Source organism: Alnus glutinosa, chromosome 1, assembly GCF_958979055.1.
Source record: "Alnus glutinosa chromosome 1, dhAlnGlut1.1, whole genome shotgun sequence".
Taxonomy (NCBI): domain Eukaryota; kingdom Viridiplantae; phylum Streptophyta; class Magnoliopsida; order Fagales; family Betulaceae; genus Alnus; species Alnus glutinosa.
This window is the reverse complement of record NC_084886.1, coordinates 45,013,569-45,034,504: the sequence shown is the minus strand read 5'-3', so window position 1 is coordinate 45,034,504 and position 20,936 is coordinate 45,013,569. Positions and strand designations below refer to the sequence as shown.

Sequence of the window (20,936 nt, the reverse complement as noted above, 5' to 3'; positions counted from 1 at the left end):
CTAATATTATTCGAAGGGATTGCTCTTCAAAAACATATATAGCTACCATTTATTTATTTAAAAATGTGATGGGATGAGTATATTTGGGGTGCATGCCTTTTCCTTATCGGAAAGAAGCAAAAGCAAAATGAAAATTGTTCCCTAGCTAGCTCGAGTGATTAAGAAGATATATAAAAGGAGAGAGGTTAATTAATTAAGACAGTTATTAATTTGCCATATTCATGCTCTTTTGACTAAAATACAATTGTTCGGCTCCCACAAATTCTTTATTCATTTTGCCAACGGCAGAATTATTGATCATCATCAAAATTTTATATACATAGTTTAATTTGGTCAATGATTTTCACAAATTTGAAACCGGCCATCTATCCCTTCACGGATGCACCAACAAATATATATACATTAATGCACCGTCGTTTGAATTAAAAAATATTTCCCTAATTAAACTTTGGGCTATCTCAAAGCCCAACAACATAATTTAGTCATTGTTCAAAGTAGTAACAATTGATTTAGGTGCCTTTATCAAGCGTTTTTGATGCTTAGGAACAACAAAAATTTTGTAATTAAAAAATCTACTAATTCTTTAAAAATTTTAGGGGATCCTAATTCATTTTCACCGCGCGTGTTTAATTGTTGAGAAATAATAAGGACACAGTAAGATCGATCTTGAGAAGAAGCTAGCTAGCTAGCAGGCCTTTTTCTTTCATGAAATCCTTGAATCCACATGCAGGGAGAGAAACAAAATGAATTAATGCTTCTCATTAGCTTGAGGCTTACTTAATTGCATGCATGCATGGTTGACAAAATTAGGTTGGTATGCCCTTGCAGTGACCAGAAAGGCAATAATATTAGAGTTTCCAAATCATGGACTAGTACTATCAATACAATCTTAGTACTTGATAGGTAGCGTTTTCTGGAACAAATGGCAGTGATTTCTTCAAGATCATCAGTACTACTAATCTTCCTGTCTGCCATATGCATTCTCATTGCTCCTGCCGTTGCTGGGCCAACGCTCCTTCGCTATTCCTGTTCAGATAGGCAGGGTGGTAAGTACAGCAGTGGCTACAAGGCAAACCTGAATCACCTCTTCTCCTCCCTCTCCTCCAACAGCACTGAAATTGACTACGGGTTCTATAATTCGTCTTATGGGGAAAAGCCTCACGAAGTATATGCAATTGCACTTTGTAGAGGAGATTTGAAGCCTGATGAATGCCGTAATTGCCTCAATATCTCTAAAGATTATCTCACACTAGAGCGTTGTCCCAATGAGAAGGAAGCAATGGTATGGTATGACGAGTGCATGTTGCGCTACTCAAGCCGCAGCATATTTAGCAGCATGGAAGAGACTCCTGAATTTTTTATTGTGAGCATCTATAACATATCAGCTGGCGATGCCAAGTTTGAGTTCAACAAGGACCTCTGGAACTTGTTGCAAAACCTAAGAGATGGAGCTGCAACAGGTGGTTCTCTCCGTAAGTTTGCAACAGGAAAAGTAGCTGCAGGACCAAACTTCCAAACAATGAATGCACTTGTTCAGTGCACACCTGATTTGTCTGAGCAAGATTGCAGTTATTGCTTGAGGAGGGCTTTTGAAAATTTTTGGAGGTCTTATGCTGGGGCAATAGGTGGGAGAGTTCTTAGACCCAGCTGTAATTTTAGGTTCGAGAACTTCGACTTCTACCACCGCACAGCTGATGCACCATCGCCATTGCCTCCACCAGCATCAGCACCATCACCATCACTAGCACCACAAGGTACCAGTTGTGTCGTTATGCTTGAAATTAAACATATCAAATTATGTGATTATATGTAAGTTGTGACGCTAGCATGTCAATGTTTTGTCCAAGTGAGCTATTCCTAGCTAGGTGCATGGTCTTTGATCATGAATTCATGATCATTTGTTATTAATTAATATTTTCATGATTTTTTTTTCGCTTTTCCTTTTCTTTTTCTTTTTTATTTTTTTTTTATTTTTTTCCCTTTTTTATTTTTTTATTTATCTTAAGAGGGATTTTTTTAACCGAATAATTTGCAGGTGAGAAGAGTCACAAACCTCGAATTGCGATCATTCTACGTGTGGCTGCCGTTCTTGCTCTTGTGGTACTACCTGTCGTCTCCATTTGCATCTATTTATAAGAGTGAGGAAGCCAAGAGAAAAATCAGGAAGTAAGTTAAGAAATTAATTCACTGTTATTTATTATGAAAAGAGTATGTTAGAAAATATTGCACTGAGATCGAAATATATTTTATGGTACTTCTAATGCACCGAAAACAAGATCTATGAAGTTGTTCCATGTTCTTTAGCTCTTGAGCCTCCAGGTTTTTCTTCTCTCGATCAATGATGGATCATGTTACTAGGACGATGCCCACGGTCTAAATATGTCTTACACGCTCAAGAAAACGAGACAGAGAGATTACTCTGTTGAGCTGTGGGCGCCATATATTTACTACATCTCTCATTTGCACATAGTAGGCATGGTCCAGCCGTATCGATCATCTCTCTCTGTTTTCAATCATGTTAGAGGCTACATGAATTGTGGGCTATTTATGCATTGTATGTCTTAACAAAAATAAAGACCTCATTTTAGCCCTAGCTAGGATAACATATATTTATGTCAACCAACTCTATCTGCTAGATAAGCATCAAGGGGACGCACTGTCCCATCTTTGCTCGATACCTAAGTGCCAAAGGCGATCACTCATGTGAGTAAGCCGATCTAAGCCAGTTGACATATCTTTTTACTGTGACACCGAATACATGGTAAATATGTGTGTGCTCTCCGAAATTATGTGAAATTAATTTTCGTTAATTATCATTCTTAATTTGTATATAAGTGCACTATTTTTCAAAGGGTGATCTTATAATTGCATTATTTTGAAAGTTCAACTTTTTTATTTTATTCACCTAGCTCTTTATAAGAAAAGATAGTTCTGCAATTTTATTTACATTTGTTTAATTTTGAGGAAATTTATTCTCTTTTGCAAAGCTTTATCTTAAGTTTTAAAAAGCTTATTTTATAAATAGTAAAGTATATATAAGATGTAAAGAGCAAATGTGTGTGTGTGTGTTTTCAATTTAATTTAATTAAAGAAGAGTATTCTCTGAAGTTTTACAAATAAAGTTATTTATGTACATGCATGCAAGTTTATATAAAAGATTTCTTGAAATATAAAGTAAAATATTTTTAAAGTATTCTATAGCTGGACTTTAAGGCACATAGTTTACAGTTATCACTGGTATATACTTGGTAGAGTCAGTCAGCCAGGGGCAACCACACTAACAGTACTGTGGTGTTTATAGTCACAAGAAACCCCATTTTGAGAGTGCCACTGATCATAGGTTAATGGTCTAAAGTCAACCATCCATGGTTGATCGGTGGTAGGGTTGGGAATCAGATAACTTGATAACGGTATAGGCATTTTTGTACTTTGCATCGCCACGGTTGGTAAAATTGGAATTTTCATCAACTTCTTATGCCAAAGTTCTTTTTTGTTACCGACATGTCGGTAACGGTGATGGTCGGTAATGTCTGAGTGGGAGAAGCGTTTGTTTTGAAGGAGAGCTACTCGGAATCTAGTGGTTTAGCTCGATGGACGGTGCTTGGTGGTTCTTCTTCTTGGTGGATATTCGTCTCGATGGTAATCCAAGCTGAGAGAGTGTACATGTTTTGTTCAGAATATAAAAGAAATTGAGGCCAACAGTTCACTCGTATGCCGTTTATTTTCGCATGAGTGAGTGTACATGTTTTTTGCATCCCATTTATTGCATTGATTCAAAGCATCTATTATCTTCCTTATTGCTTATACTTCACTCATCGAGCTAGGTATTGATATTTATTTTTTGGTCTCAAGGTAATATTTTATCAGATATCTGACTTTTTAATTAGCGGTAATGTCGGTTGGAATGCTGACTTTTTAAACATTATACCGTCTACTCAATCTGACATGGTCGAAAATTCAAAAAGCTTACCGCCTACCAGCTGTCGGTTAGACAGTGTCGAAAGGTATCGGACGATACTCAGTAGTCGATTTTTTTGCCCAAACCTAATTGGGGGTGTGTTTTGCTGTATAATTCAGCTCATCCTCTGGCCACGTACAGGTGGGTTATTGTAGATGTCCCTCAGAACGCACCAACCTTAAATTGTACGGGGGTTACTCGTATGACAAAGGCCAAGGGAAAAATTAAAAGGTAAAAGGTAAAGTGAAAAGCGAGTTTCATTGTACGTACAGTTATTATTTATTTTCTTATGTAAGCTAAAGTTTGGTTTCTTATAGTTATTTCGTGCAATATTTTTCATGCCAAGTTAAAGTTTAATTCTTACAGCTATTTCCTGCAATATTGTTCTTTGCAAAATAAAGATATTTCTTGTATAAAGAGTGTTTCCCTAACAAAGTTATTTCTGTTTTATGGAAATTTACATTACTATTTTTAATGTATATTTTAAAGATTAATTACATGTTTTTATTTGGGTTTAGTACTAAGTCAAAGACTTACCTTTCCACCTATAAATTTATTTTACAGACTAACTAGAAGAAGAGATAGTTGTACTGTAGAGTGAGTAATAACCTTATCACCCTTTAAGGAGTCTTCACAGGAGTGTCCAAATGTCTTATATATCCGAAGACCTAGCTGCATGCATGTTGGGCCTGATTGTCGTCCCTTAATTAACACAATATAGTTTGTTTAGTTTCCTTTGTCATGCGTGTATAAAAAGCGGGTGCGCACGTTGTATTTGAGAGTGGCGCTTGTCCCTATTTACTTTGAATTATTGTTAAGAACCATGTAAGAATGAAGTATTTTCCAGTTTATGTTTTAGACATGTCCATGATTCATGTGTATGTGACAAGAAATAAATTTGGTCTAAAATAATCATAACTTTTGATTTCAAGCTCCGATTGAAGCAAAATTGATCGATGGCTTTAGAAAGATGACTCAAAATAATAAAACTTTGTATTTCATAAACATTTTTCAATTCCAATGTTTACCGGGTCAAAATGGGCCGTAAATAGAGGATAGAAAATCTGCACGTTTTGTCAACCGAATTTATGATTTTACATTTATTTTCTCAATTAAGTCTATTTAAGAAATTCTGGAGCACGAATTTTGTAAGGATTGGAAGCAATATTTTCAGAGCTGAAAAAAAGAAAGAAGAAAAGAGTATTTTCCTTCATGTTCTAAGAGAGAAAATTTAGGTTTTTATGCTCTCAATTGCACATCTCTTAAAGTCTTTGCTGTAAACCACAACCATTCATCAACAATAACTGAAGCCTATCGAAGTTTCGGTAAAACCACAACCATTCATCAACAACAACTGAAGCCTGTCGAAGTTTCGGTAAAAGAGATCAAGTAAAATAATTTTTTCAGAAGTTCTGGAAGAAATGTTGTGGTAGCGGGCAAGCGAGTCACATGTCTATATCTAGTACAAGGGTGTGTCAACTAGAAAGGTTTTGTAAGTGTGAACTATTTGTAATTTCTCATTCTTTTATATTGGATTGATTTTTTGAGTTTGACTACTCTTGAGTGGTTTTATTTTTAAAGAGTTTTTCAAAAAGTTTTCAAACACTGACACGTCACTGATTAGTGGTGTGTCAAATGTTAACACATCACTAAATCCCATTATTGACGCAATGATTAGTAAGGTCGGAGACGCGTCACTAATTGTCGATAAAAAAAAAAATCTGTATTTTTGTAGTGTAGCTTGAATATTGGCCATGAAGTTGGTGCTCGTCAATGAAACCACATCTTTCCCAGCGAATTTGGTCACTGTACACTTGTCCAGGAATACGAGAAAGACCTGAGAGAAGAATATGAGAAGAAGAAATTTTCAAGAAAGTTGCTCTCTTCCCTCCCTCGTTTTTGGCTCTGATTTTCTCCTCTGGTTTGCCCTTGAAGTGTGTTTTGCTCGAACCAATCAGCCAACAAATACCATCAACACAACAAATACAAAAGATATGCCACGTAACCTCAGCACACTACAAAAAAAAATGATTTTCGCCACTTGCAGTTTGCCGCGTGTACGATCACTGTACATGTGGCGAACTGTTGGCCGCGTGCAAGTAGCCACGTACATACACGCGGTGGATCCGGTTGACACTAATTGCACAATTGGCCGCGTGTATTATTATACACGCGGCCAACTGTTGGCCACGCGTACATTAATACACGCGGCTAACTGTGAAATTTTTTTTCTTAATATTTAATTCTGTTTTTTTAATTTCTTTTTATTTAATATATATATATATATATATATATATATATATATATATATATATATATATATATATATATATATATATATATATATATATATATATATATATATATATATTTACTAAAATTCTCCAAATTTATTTTATCCAAAAATATCACAAAATCAAATTACACAAATTAATCAAAACAACAATATTTAAAAATTTGAATTCCATGTACTAATAAATGTATTTATTGCTAACAACAAATACTTACACAACAATATCAACAAATTTGAAGATCTTGATCTAATAAAGTTATTCGTTACTAACAAAAAAAAAATACACAAAATATCTACAAATCTGGAGGACGTCGCTGCAGATCACGAGGTGCAGTCCCGGGCGTGAACTCGTTAACCGGTGATTGTCTCGCAAGAGATGGTGTAACGGGCGATGGAGTCCCGAGAGGGGATTGTTGGCTCAGCAATTGTCCAACAGGCGACAACGGACCAACCGTTGTCGCATTACCTGCAAGTAATAAAAATAATTTACCTATATAATATTATATGCAAATTTAAACAAGTAATGAGAACAAATTAAAAATAAACCTAAGTGTATACATAATATGAACCATATCTGCAGGCGCACTACTAACAGACAACGTACTACCTACGTGTGCAGGTGAAGACTGCTGAGCATCAGGGCATACAAACGACAATCTTGTAGAGGACATGAAGGCCTCAAACTATCGCATGCGCTGCTCCATAGCATCAAACTGTTGTATGCGTTGCTCCATGGCTATCAGCCTGCTCTCTCTCGGCCCGCACTATGCCCTCCAACCCGTCATTCCTCTCTCTCTCGCGGCCCGTAACATGATATCCATCTCCGCAATTTTGTGAGCAGCCCAATCCTGCGGGCCCTATACGAGAAACAAGTCCAGCGAACAGGAGTAACGTTCAGCCCAACCTGCCGAACCCTACCCGCATACTCGAGTCGCCCAACCGCCTGCTCGTACGCGTCGCTAGGTGCCCAACGCACCGTATCTGATGAGACGGGATCCGTGGCAGCAGGATCAGTGGACAAACTCTGTGTCATCCGCTCCTGTACGTCGTCAACATACAATACACTGGTAATTAATAAATACTTTATCACATGCATAACTAATAAATATTAATAACCTAGAACAGTAGCATACGAATAGGTCCCGTGTCCGCTCGTTCAGATAAGAGTCGTATTTCCTTGTTTGCGTCTTCACAAACGACTCGGCGCTAGTGGGGGTCATGCCAGATGTAGATGCCTGTCGCCATACAGTATAAATATATAACAAACATTGGATATTCATTTAATGTTAAGAAAGAACAATTACGCACAAATAAGAATTAAAATATTTACATATTGTTTCATACCTCATCGTGATTAAATCTGGCATAACTTTTGGACCCCAGACTATGGGGGATGTCATTCTGCTCCCGCAGCCGCTTCATTCGTTCAGACCTCGCCTTTGCATTGAACATTCCGAAAAAAAATGTAAGAATTGACACACTTAATTACTTATGTGCTATGATTAAATGAACTGTTTATTAAAAAAACACAACATTATAGTAATACATTCAAAGACCTACATACCAGATTTCTTTTTGTGCACCACTCGTCAAGTAGGGGGTCTCTGGTCCATCGAAACCTGCGAACAAATGTTAGACAAATTATTTGAAATTCGTATTAGTTTTGATATTAAAAAAGAATATGCATATTATACAATGAGCTCTATGCAAAATAAGAAAGTATTTTGAGTTTAAGCGAATTGTACCAACAATAAATACAGCAATCATTGTATAACAGGAGCTTCAATTGGATCAATGTCGGGCCTGTCGTGATCGAATTCATCATTCATATCATGCAGGTCATCAGTGGGTAGTACGAGCGGTATACACTCGTGATATGCATTATCTGCATCACTACTCCCTTCCCCCTGACCAACATCGTACACGTTGCGCGGTTTAGTCCTCATGACACAAACCCAGTTTGGGTTCCTTCCATCCTCGACATAAAACACTTGGTCTACCTGAGATGTAAGCACGTAAGGCTCATCAGTAAGCAGTTCTCCCCTGTGGACGAGGTGAGTGAAGTTGACAAACGCTAGGCCATAATCGTCGACTCTAAATCCTCTGTCCATTGTGGGGTCCGCCCAATTGCACTTAAATATGACGTACGTAGTCTTATTGTAGTACTCGACCTCAACTACATCGGTTAACTGCCCGTAGTAGGTTTCGCATTCAACGGTTGGCACACATACGCCGCTGTTCTGAGTCCTCCTTCCCACATCATGGGCTAGCGTGAGGAACAATTTTCCGTTTACCACGTACCTGTTATACTTCACTGCTGTCTCCTTCAACCCTCTACTGCGCATAACCAATTTCTGTCCCAATTCCTCCCTACGTTGATCGTCAAGGCCATCAACCTATGTTATCATTTCATATATTAAAAGAATACATCGGTTAATAGCGGCATATTGTCGAACCCTATCTTAAATTGACACTGAACATAGATAAATATTATATACGAAAATACCACTATTTCCTTAAATATGCGCGGTACCACTCGCAGAACTGCTCCTGATGTTGGGCTTCAATTAGAGCGTCTGTGATGCGACCCCTAACGCATGATCGCCTAATAACGTCTTTGTGCATCTTACATTCAGCGGATATAATTAAAAAACTAATTATTATCAATTATATCATTTGAATCCGGTTCAATATGTAAACACTACTTACATCCGTAAATTGAGAAACTCTTCAGAGTTGAACACAATATAACGATGAATCTGATGCATCGTGAACCGGTTCAAGCTAACTCGCGTTCCCGCCCCCTTGGAACCATCAGGATTTCTCAAAGGTCTGTTGTGGAAGGTTGGTGCATTTTCTAGATATCTCGAACAGAACGTTACTAGCTCGGTCGCTATGTAACCTTCTGCAATGCACCCCTCAGGAGCCGCTTTGTTGCACACATTCGACTTGAAACCCCCAAGACTCCTGGTGCACACACATAAACATTAAGGGCTTGTTCCCGTTTAATGCCACGAGTTACATGAAAAAATATATATATTCTGTGAAATTTTACCTCTTTGCCGGGTACATCCACCTATATTGAACGGGTCCGCCGAGTCTACACTCGCGCACAAGATGCACAACCAAGTGGACCATGCTAGTAAAAAACCCATGAGGAAATACCTGTTCCAGCTTGCACAGTGTGATACAGACGTCACCCTGTAGTCGGTCCATCTCAGCTTGAGTTAGCTTGGTCGAGCATATGCCTCTGAAAAATGCTGATATCTCAACGATAGGTCTGGCCACTTTGTCTGGCAGTGACTGACGCAATGCAATTGGTAGAAGCTACTGCATCAGTATGTGGCTGTCATGACTTTTTAACCCTGTTATTGTACGGTCCTTCATCCGAACACACCGTGAAATGTTCGAGGCATATCCGTCTGGAACTCTCACATTTCGAAGAACCTTTAAAAAGCTTTCTTTATCCTCCCTGGACATCGTGTGACAAGCCACGAGTATATATGTTTTACCATTTGCGGCTGTGAACGGATGCAATTTAGGTCTCAACCCCATCTCCTGCAAATCCAGCCGAGCTGCCAAGTTGTCCTTCGTTTTCCCTTTGATGTCCAAAATAGTGCCAAGTATATTGTCCATGACATTTTTCTCTATGTGCATGACATCAAGATTGTGCCGAAGCAAATTGTCCTTCTAGTACGGCAATCTAAAGAAAATACTTTTCTTCTTCCACACAACATCATCAGCACCCCGTCTTCCGCTTCTTCCGTCTCGTCTTACCCGCGTTCTCATCCCCAAACACAACTCCGTCCAACTGTTGGAGGATCTCGTCCCCGCAAGGTACATCAGGAGCACATTCTAACTCTTCAGTCCCATCAAACGTTCTTCTGTTCAGCCACCACAGATGTTCAGTTGACAAGTACCTCCTGTGTCCCATGTAACAAAATTTACAACCGTTCTTCAAATGTTTAGAACGTGTCGAATGCATGCAACAAGGACATGCCTTCACACCTTTGTTAGGCCAACCGGATAAATCTGCATACGCCGGGAAGTCGTTTATTGTCCACATCAACTGAGCTCGCATATTGAAATTCTCCATCTTCGCAACATCTAGTGTTCGCACCCCTACATCCCACAGCTCCAACAGCTCATCAATCAGTGGCTGAAGGTAGACGTCAATATCCATACCAGGTGAGCTCGGTCCGGGGATAACCAGTGACAGGATGAACGACGTCTGTTTCATGCACATCTTAGGAGGCAAATTGTACGGTACAAGCAATACGGGCCATGTGCTGTGGGATGTACTCATGTTCCCAAATGGATTGAATCCATCTGCTGTCAGTCCAAGCCACACGTTCCTACTGTCGGCCATAAAATCCGGATGTAGAGTGTCGAACGATCTCCATGCCTCACCGTCCGCAGGGTGCCTCAATACGCCGTCCCTAGTGCGGCCTTCTGCATGCCATCTCATATTGTGCGCAGTGTGCTCCGACATGAATAACTTCTGTAGCCGTGGGATGAGTGGAAACCATCTCAACACCTTCACTGGACGTTTTTTCCTTAACGATATTACCTCACCATCCTGATCTAAATGTATATCAGCTATCCAGTTAGATTCTCCACATACGGTGCAGGTATCTAGGTCTTTATTGTCTTTCCAGAATAACATACAGTCATTATGGCACGTTGGAATCTTCTCATACCCGAGACCCATGGAACTGAGGAATTTCTTCGCCTCGTACGTATTAACCGGCAATGCCTCATCGCAAGGAGGTAATAACTGACTGACAAGCTCAAGAATATCAGAAAAAATCTTGTTACTAATACCTCCAATGCACTTCAAGTTGTAGAAATGTACAGTAGCACTCAATTTACTGTGCTTTGTACCGGGGTGAAGTGGCTTGTCGGCAGTCTTCAACAACTCAAGGTACTTCAATGTGTCCCTTGCAGAGGTTCCTTCATTTACTTCTCCGGGTTGGCCAACATGATCGGTCTCACCTACTTCGTGCACGCCGAAGGCGTCACGCAACATGGCGTGCATGTCACCACCTTGTTCCAGGTCTCCGCCTTGTTCTGTGACATCTACATGTTCAATGCCATGGGCAGCCGTATCTGTGACACTGGGATGGTCGTGACCCCGAACAGGATCAGCAAGGTTTAGGGTAGTCTCACTGTGCATATACCAGAAACCGTATCCCGTAGACATTCCCTTCCCCCCTGTCAGGTGGGCAAGAACATAATCTGGGGGGTGCCGCTGGTTATTCCGGCAGTACTTACATGGGCAATAAATTTTGCCATCAGCAGCCCTACAGTTACGAACGGCGAATGCCATGAATGCTCTACACCCGTCGTTATACTGTGTCGTACCCCTAGGTGCTGAAATCCACGACTTGTCCATATTCCTCTGTACGTGAGTTAACAGTCTGAAACGAAATATGTTATTTGATTACAGCAAATAAAAAAGAAATTAAAAAAGAAAAAGATCTCTCTCTTTTTTATTTTTTTCTTTTTTAATATATATATTTTTTTTTTAGGGTTTAGGGTTTTAAGGTTTCTTTTTTAGGGGTTTAGGGTTAAAAAGGTTAGGGTTTAGGTTTTTAGGGTTTAGTTTTTAGGGTTAGGGTTTTAAGGTTAGGGTTTAGGGTTTAACTAAAATAAAAAAAAATCTCACTCTTTTTTTTTTTTTTTTTTTTTTTAATATTCTTCTTTCTTTTTTTAGGGTTTAGGGTTTTTGACATTTTTTTTTTAGGGTTTAGGGTTTTAGGTTTTTAGGGTTTAGTTTGTAGGGTTAGGGTTTGGGTTTATCCTCACCATAAAAAAGTAATTAAAAAAGAAAAAGATCTCTCTCTTTTTTATTTTTTTCTTTTTTAATATTCTTCTTTCTTTTTTTAGGGTTTAGGGTTTTAAGGTTTCTTTTTTAGGGGTTTAGGGTTAAAAAGGTTAGGGTTTAGGTTTTTAGGGTTTAGTTTTTAGGGTTAGGGTTTTAAGGTTAGGGTTTAGGGTTTAACTAAAATAAAAAAAAATCTCACTCTTTTTTATTTTTTTCTTTTTTAATATTCTTCTTTCTTTTTTTAGGGTTTAGGGTTTTTGACATTTTTTTTTTAGGGTTTAGGGTTTTAGGTTTTTAGGGTTTAGTTTGTAGGGTTAGGGTTTGGGTTTATCCTCACCATAAAAAAGTAATTAAAAAAGAAAAAGATCTCTCTCTTTTTTATTTTTTTCTTTTTTAATATTCTTCTTTCTTTTTTTAGGGTTTAGGGTTTTAAGGTTTCTTTTTTAGGGGTTTAGGGTTAAAAAGGTTAGGGTTTAGGTTTTTAGGGTTTAGTTTTTAGGGTTAGGGTTTTAAGGTTAGGGTTTAGGGTTTAACTAAAATAAAAAAGTAATAAAAAAAAATCTCACTCTTTTTTATTTTTTTCTTTTTTAATATTCTTCTTTCTTTTTTTAGGGTTTAGGGTTTTAAGGTTTCTTTTTTTAGGGTTTAGGGTTAAAAAGGTTAGGGTTTAGGTTTTTAGGGTTTAGTTTTTAGGGTTAGGGTTAAAAAGGTTAGGGTTTAGGTTTTTAGGGTTCTAGTTTTTAGGGTTTTAAGGTTAGGGGTTAGGGTTTAGGGTTTAGGGTTTAGGTTTTTAGGGTTTAGTTTGTAGGGTTAGGGTTTTAAGGTTAGGGTTTAGGTTTTTAGGGTTTAGTTTTTAGGGTTAGGGTTTTACGGTTAGGTTTAGGTTGTTAGGGTTTAGTTTTTAGGGTTAGGGTTAAAAAGGTTAGGGTTTAGGTTTTTAGGGTTTAGTTTTTAGGGTTAGGGTTTTAAGGTTAGGGGTTAGGGTTTAGGTTTTTAGGGTTTTGTTTGTAGGGTTAGGGTTTTAAGGTTAGGGTTTAGGTTTTTAGGGCTTTGTTTGTAGGGTTAGGGTTTTAAGGTTAGGGTTTAGGTTTTTAGGGTTAGGGTTTTACGGTTAGGTTTAGGTTGTTAGGGTTTAGTTTATAGGGTTAGGGTTAAAAAGGTTAGGGTTTAGGTTTTTAGGGTTTAGTTATTAGGGTTTTAAGGTTAGGGTTTAGGTTTTTAGGGTTTAGTTTTTAGGGTTAGGGTTTTACGGTTAGGTTTTGGTTGTTAGGGTTTAGTTTATAGGGTTAGGGTTAAAAAGGTTAGGGTTTAGGTTTTTAGGGTTTAGTTATTAGGGTTTTAAGGTTAGGGTTTAGGTTTTTAGGGTTTAGTTTTTAGGGTTAGGGTTTTGCGGTTAGGTTTAGGTTGTTAGGGTTTAGTTTATAGGGTTAGGGTTAAAAAGGTTAGGGTTTAGGTTTTTAGGGTTTAGTTATTAGGGTTTTAAGGTTAGGGTTTAGGTTTTTAGGGTTTAGTTTTTAGGGTTAGGGTTTTACGGTTAGGTTTAGGTTGTTAGGGTTTAGTTTTTAGGGTTATGGTTAAAAAGGTTAGGGTTTAGGTTTTTAGGGTTTAGTTTTTAGGGTTAGGGTTTTAAGGTTAGGGTTTAGGTTTTTATGGTTTAGTTTTTAGGATTAGGGTTTTACGGTTAGGGTTTAGGGTTTAACTAAAATAAAAAAGTAATAAAAAAAAAAATCTCAGTCTTTTTTATTTTTTATTTTTTAATATTCTTTTTTATTTTTTATTTTTTTAAGGGTTTAGGGTTTAGTGTTTTTGTTTTTTCTTTAGGGTTTAGGATTTAATGTTTGTAGGGTTTAGGGTTTTTAGGGTGTACGGTTTTAGGGTTTAGGGTTTATGATTTTTGCTTGTTTTTTAGAGTATAAAGTTTAGGGGTTTGGTTTTGAGATTAGAGTATAGGGATTTTTGTATTGGTTTTGATTTAGGGTTCGCACGTATTGTTTAGACCTTTGTTATAAATTGAATAATAAAATAAATTATTATAAATGATAGACGGTGGCCAAATTTAATTCTCTGTATCTATTCAATAATTGTTGTTGGATACGATCATTTTATTATAAAATGATGGCGAGTTTGCTTTGAAATGTTTTTTTTTTTTGTTAAAAAATTACCTGAAAATGAACAATTAAACTTTTTTTTTTGTTCTTAAAAAACCCAAAAATTGTTGAAATAGTACCGCATACTTATTTATATTTTATTGGTTTGCGTAATTGATTTTATGATGAAGTTAATAAAATAATGGCGAGATTGTTTAATCTGTTCAAATGTTTTAGCATAAATTGCCAAAAATAATAATCGCCACACCAATTCGTAGTACAGTAAAACATATTACAAAAAAGAAAAATAACACAACTGTACGAATATTTTCCATGCATAACGACCAACCACATCAAAACACATAAAATTACACAACAATAGATATTCAAACCCAACAAAATTAACAGCATTGCACGAACCATTATTAATTGCTAAATCTACAATTATTATATGAAACTATTAAAACAATTAGAAACAGATTTTAAACAAATTAATTTAAATGCACCAAGTTTATTATAGCAAAAAATAAAGAAAAAAAATTAATGCCAAAATTACTCACAAATATTTTTTTGGGGTGTATTTTATGCTCCTTGGCCAAAATGTACCTGCATTAAAACATATTAGTCCCAAAACAATATCCCAAAACAAGTCCCAAAATAGCAATCACGTACAAGGCAGAGAGAGAGAGAGAGAGAGAGAGAGAGAGAGAGAGAGAGAGAGATGCATGTAGAGAGAGATAGAGACAGAGAGACGGATGTAGAGAGAGAGAGGTCCGGACTTAGGGTTAGGGTTCCTACTGTGGTTCGGTTAGAGAGAGAGAGAGAGAGAGAGAGAGCTAGAGAGAGAGCTAGAGAGAGACAGAGAGATAGAGAGAGAGACAGAGAGAGAGAGAGAGTATGCACCTTAGGTTGGTGCACGTGTGGTGCAGTGACGGCTGGAGAGGGAGCTGGCTGGAGAAGACAGCGGAGGGCGGTGCGAACGTGCGTGACGGAGACGGAGACGGAGAGTGAGAGAGAGAGAGAGAGAGAGTGAGAGAGTTGATTGAAAAAAAGGGGAAGCTACCTTTTTTATTTTTTTTATTGCATTTTTTTTATTTAAAAAATAGGCCAGGTGGCACGCGGGAATTGTCCCGCGCAGGTCACCTGGCCAAAAATTGGCCGCATGTGATGTGTCACAAATATTGTATTTTTGGACCCCTTAATTTACATTAGTTAAACCTTTAGCTTTGTTACTTTCTAATGTTTTGGTTAGTTTTAGTGTTTTTATATTTTGTAGGACAATAAGAGAGAAATGATATAATTCAAGCAAAATACAAGGAAATTCGGATGCAGCAGACTACTAGATTTAGACCTATCATAACAGGACCAAACGGTATCCGTTTTGAGAGTTTCTTAGGTCTAAATTGAAATTCAAGATGTCAGATTTCCAACGCAACAAATTTCAGCCAGTTTAGAGATGCGTGGAGAAAGATATGATTGTTTTAATTTTAGTCGTTGGATCATCCCGAAAATCCGGAAGTTTGTCCATCTCTCTTATTTTATTTTATTTTGTCCTATCCCTTGTCTCCCCAAGCTGCACGTGAAGAACAAAGCTGGAGCACATATCTCCATAATGGGCAGCAACTCTACACTTATTGACAACAAAGATTGAAGAAAATTCAACAAAGTGGAAAAGTCCAAAACCAATATTTCAACAAAGTGGAAAAATCCTTGAGTTATGCATGTTACTTTCATCATAACTTTTGACTCGAAAATCAGATTGCGTTGATTTTTGTGGCGTTAGAAAGCTCATGAAAAATTCAACAAATAAGTCTGAAATAGGTTTTTTCTATTTCGGACTTTTACTATGCCCAAATTGCCCCGCAATAAAAGTTCGCAAATCTGTGCGAATTTGGAGTTTGTCTTTTCCTGCTTTGATTGGATTTTCTATAAGTATAGAGGGAAGAAGAAGAAGAAGAAGGAGGAAGAGGAGAAAACACTCAGAAAAATGTAGATTAGTTAGGAGTTTTAGTTTTTAGGTAGTTTAGTTTTAGGAAGCTCTTCACGTACAGTGAAGAAGAGCTTCCCCCTTTCTTGTTTTTTTTTAGTTTTCTTTCCTTTTCAATTTTTAGTTTTGTTTATGGATAGGTTTTGATAAATCCTATCCAAATATCAATGGCTTATCGTGTTGTTCTTTGAGATATTTATTTTGGGCATTGATGATTGCATAGCTATGAGAATTACAAATTTCGTAATTGTTTTTAATGCTAAATGCAATCATGATGAAATGCTTTTCTTGTCTATGAGAAAGCTTATCATTTTGATTGTACTCAAATTATATTTGTCATCCAAAAAATGATAAGTGTAATGGTTATGCAATGGTATTCTTTGAACATGCATCAAGAGGTTTTGATAGTTCATGCCTAGGATAGACAAATGATGCTGCACCCTAGCTTAGGTAGATGATTTGTACTAGTCTTAGGATGGGCTACACTTAATCATTGTTTGTTTGTAACTAAGTTAACAAGTTTGATAGTCCATGCCTTGGATAGACGGATGGTGCTGCACCCTAGCTTAGGTAGACGATCCGTACTAATCTTAGGATGGGTTATGCTTATTTTTAATGATGGTATTTTCTTGACACTTTGTTGTGTGATTGACAACCACACACGGGTAATATCATGACTAAAATGAACGTCCCATGTTAACATGATAGCCATTGGTACAAGGATAGTGGTGAAATCAATTCCCTAGTTTTCCCATATCATTTCATACAACTTTAATTTATTTTCCAGCATTTTATTTTCGTTGTTAGTTTACAAATTAAAAATCACAAAACAACATACTTTCCAAAGGATAAATTAGGACCGATTTTATTAAAGCTTGATGCATGCAACCAATACATTCCCTGTGGTTCGACACCCTCAATATAGACATTATCATACAACGATTCGTTCTATTGCGAGTGGTATTATTATTGAGTAGAAAAAATCCACATCAGCATGGTGTAATACCACGCGGCCAATTAGAGACGTGTATACTAATACACGTCTCTATCTGTTATTTATTTATTTATTTTTTTGAAATACGAAATTATATATATATATATATATATATATATATTTGTATTTGTAAACGCAAACACAAACACAAACCCTAATCCGACTCTAAGTGTATGTAATATATATAGTGTTAAGGTTTACGTAAACTCTAACCCATAAAACTAAACCCTAAACGATAACCCTAAAACTAATTCTTAAACCCTAAGTCTGTGTATATAAAATTCATGACGATCATACTGTATAATATTATATATAAATGATATAGTTCATATATATATATATATAGGGTTAGGGTTTTATTAGATTAGTATTCCATTAACGCAAATCCTAATTAGAGTTAGGGTTTACTTATAAGTATTCCATATATATGTAAAGTACTCAACACGTAAAACATAAATATACTATAAACATATTGCATGTAGCCCATAACCCCTAACCCTATGTCTATATACTATATATAGCCATAAACCCTAACCCTAAGTGTATGTACTTTGTTATGTTGCATATTTTTTTTTTGTTCCTCGCCGTATAATTATGCATATATATATAGCACAAATTTGGTTTAATTATGCATTTAGTACTCTATATAAACATAAACCTTAACACTAAGTGTATATACCTATTATATATATCTATAAACCCTAACCCTAAGTGTATATACTATATATAGGTATACTGTATATAGCTATATAAGTATACTATATATATATAGCCATAAACCCCAATGTTAGGGTATATATATACAAGTAACTATAAATGTATATAGTTTCGGCACGCCGTTTACATGCATGCATATATTAATTATATATATGCATATACAAATATGACAAGATAGTTTGGAAATACAAATACAAATACAAACACAAACACAAACACATGCAACCCTAAGTGTATGTACTGTACACATTGCTAAACCCTAAGCCATAAAATTAAACCGTAAACTATAAATTAAAACTAAATCCTAACCCTAAATTTAAACCCTACCACTAAGTATATATATATATATATATATATACTATACTAAACCCTGACCATAAAATTGAACCCTAAAACCCATAATCTTAACCCTAATCTTAAGTGTATGTACTATATGTAAGCCATAAACCCTAACCTTAACCCTAATCTTAAGTGTATGTACTATATATAGTTATAAACCCTTACCCTAAATATATATACTATATATATAGTTATAAACCCTAACTCTAGGATCAAATGATAGCTCGACCAAGTTTTGAACATTGAACTGGATCAAATGATAGAGGCATGCAATTTTATACTTGTGTAAGGTATGCTATAATGATCGGGACCACAAGGCCAACACATTCAGATGGATGTTCTACGAACCCTAACCCTGAGAGTATGTACTACACATACAATAAATTAAGTCCTAACGCATAAACCATATTCATGAAACTCAACCTGCATGTAAACCCTAAAACATAACCATAAGTACAATACATATTATATATAATTATAAACCATAACTAAATATAGCACAAATTTATTGTTGGGGTATATAATAAGAATTTTTTATAAAAATAAATTCAAAAAAATTTAAATACAAGTATTGTACAAAACTAATTAGTTTATAAACTCTAATTTGGTATAGGGTACATAGTAATATTATCATGTACATACTATTTGTTTGTTTGTTTGTTTTTTTTTTTTTTTTTTTTTTTAAAAAAATAATTCCAAAAATATTTTTTCAAAAAACACCAGTTGGCCACGTGTATTTTTATACACGTGTCCAACAGAATGCCACGTGTAATTTATACACGCGGCCAATTGTTTCTACGCTGCATATGGCCACGTGGCCAGTAAAACACGCAGCCATCTGGCTGCGTGTCTATAGTGACCGGTACTGTAGACACGCGGCGATTTGCAGTGTTTTTTGTAGTGGCATGTCAGGTACTATTGCCAAAAGAATACAAAGACATATATCTTAGCAATTAACGAAGCAGATAGAACATTTAACAAAATAATCAAGTTTGAATCATACATATATATTGCATAACTAATATGGAGGCCTTAACAATGTTTTTTCGCAATATATATATCAATTACCTTCATGAATCTCACTGGCCATTTGTGGATCAAAATGCAACTCATCACACATTTCTAAGAATATATATATACATGTTAAGCTTAGGTTTAAAATCCTCAAGACAACTTAATTAACGGTTGATTCCTTAAAATATGGAAGGGAAGGCACAAAAGAGAATTTGAACATTGAACTTTTTATTGTTTGATCTGCATGCACGGCCGGCCATTTTACGACGTATTAATTTTTATACGCGCCCAGAAGAAGATGAGCTACTTATTTTAAAAAAATATGAATTACTTGTTCCACCAGCTTTCTTTAAATGTTCTAAAACTTTTTTAATAATGTTTTCGATGACTTTTGATTCACGCCTGGTTGAAATGAAAAATAGAACAATAAATTAAATAAGTCCAAGGAAGGAAAAATAAAAAAACGTAAATTATGAGTTTTCAGGGGTATCAAACATACGTATCGTCCCTGTCATCTGAGATTAAAATATCATGACAAGCATTTAATTTATATCAAATTTGTCAAGAATATCATTGAAGTTCATTTGTACATAATTTATTGTCCTATATATCCAATGACATGCCATAAAACAATTTTTTTTTTGGGGTAATTACCTTTTCCCCACATGAATTACCAAAAAATGCGCAATGCCTCCATGAACTACCAACTCGACCAAAATAGAGCATTCAACTACCAAAGACAACCATTTTTCTCCCTTCCGTCAGTCAAAGGGGTTAAAACAAACGGTCAACATGTCATGTGCCGTTTTATATGGGGGCATGTTGGAAGATGATGGTAGTTCATGGGGGGAAAAGAGGAAGATGGTGGTCGTTCATAGGGGAAAAAGAGGAAGAAAATGAGGGTAAAACGGCGTGTGACTGACGGAAGGGGGGAAAATGGTTATCTTTGGTAGTTGAATGCTCTATTTTGGTCGAGTTGGTAGTTCATGGGGCATCGCACATTTTTTGATAGTTCATGGGAGGAAAAGGTAATTACCCCTTTTTTTTTTTGATGGGAAATATATTTGTGTTTTGATTGAACAACGCGCAGGTACTCTAACCCACAGAACATAAAGAAATTGATGAGTTAAGATGGTGTAGAATATAATGCATAATGCAATACATGCAAGGTTTTTTTTTATTTTTTATTTTATTATTAATTTTTTTTTTTTTAGCTCTACTATAATTTTATCAATTCTTGTTGAAAAAACAAATAAAAAAAATGAATGAAAAAGCACACAAGTTTGTAATATAATACCCATTTTCAATGCTTTCGAGATGAAAGCTAGAACAATTTGCAACTTCAGTAAGAGCATCTCTCCACACTACAAAAATGCATGCAAATAGTCACGTGCAGTTTGACATGTGTACAGTGTCGTACACGTGTCAAACTGTTAGACACGTGCACTTTGACACGCGTATGATGCGTGTCAGATGTGCAAGTCATTAACTGCACAATTTGACACGTGTATTGAGATACACGTGTCAAATCTGACACGTGTATCAAAATACACGTGTCAAACCGGTTTGACACATGTATTTTAATACACATGTCAAACCGTTTGACACGAGTATTTTAAATATTCGTGTCAAAACAATTTGACACATGTATCTCAATACACGTGTCAAATTGGGTTTCTTAAAAAAAAAAAATTCCAAATTGAATTTTTCATTTAAATAA

At 36.1% G+C, this 20,936-nt stretch overlaps 1 protein-coding gene across 4 annotated transcripts; it reads left to right on the top strand.

Annotated features, from left to right (window-relative positions):
- The first annotated feature begins 559 nt into the window (after positions 1 to 559).
- LOC133859793 (putative cysteine-rich receptor-like protein kinase 9) lies at positions 560 to 4,853 on the top strand. Of its 4 annotated transcripts, XR_009898806.1 has the most exons (6): positions 560 to 1,754; positions 2,036 to 2,166; positions 3,559 to 3,732; positions 3,853 to 4,004; positions 4,100 to 4,189; positions 4,523 to 4,853. XR_009898806.1 is itself a non-coding variant. In XM_062295472.1 (3 exons), the coding sequence occupies exons 1-2, from the start codon at positions 923 to 925 to the stop codon at positions 2,134 to 2,136; spliced, it is 933 nt and encodes a 310-aa protein (XP_062151456.1). In that variant the 5' UTR covers positions 560 to 922; the 3' UTR covers positions 2,137 to 2,166; positions 4,523 to 4,849. The 4 variants fall into 4 exon arrangements, 1 of the variants encoding a protein (XP_062151456.1); XR_009898817.1 differs by lacking the exon at positions 3,559 to 3,732 and having other exon boundaries at positions 4,523 to 4,851; XR_009898822.1 differs by lacking the exon at positions 4,523 to 4,853 and having other exon boundaries at positions 4,100 to 4,337.
- The last annotated feature ends 16,083 nt before the right edge of the window (positions 4,854 to 20,936 follow it).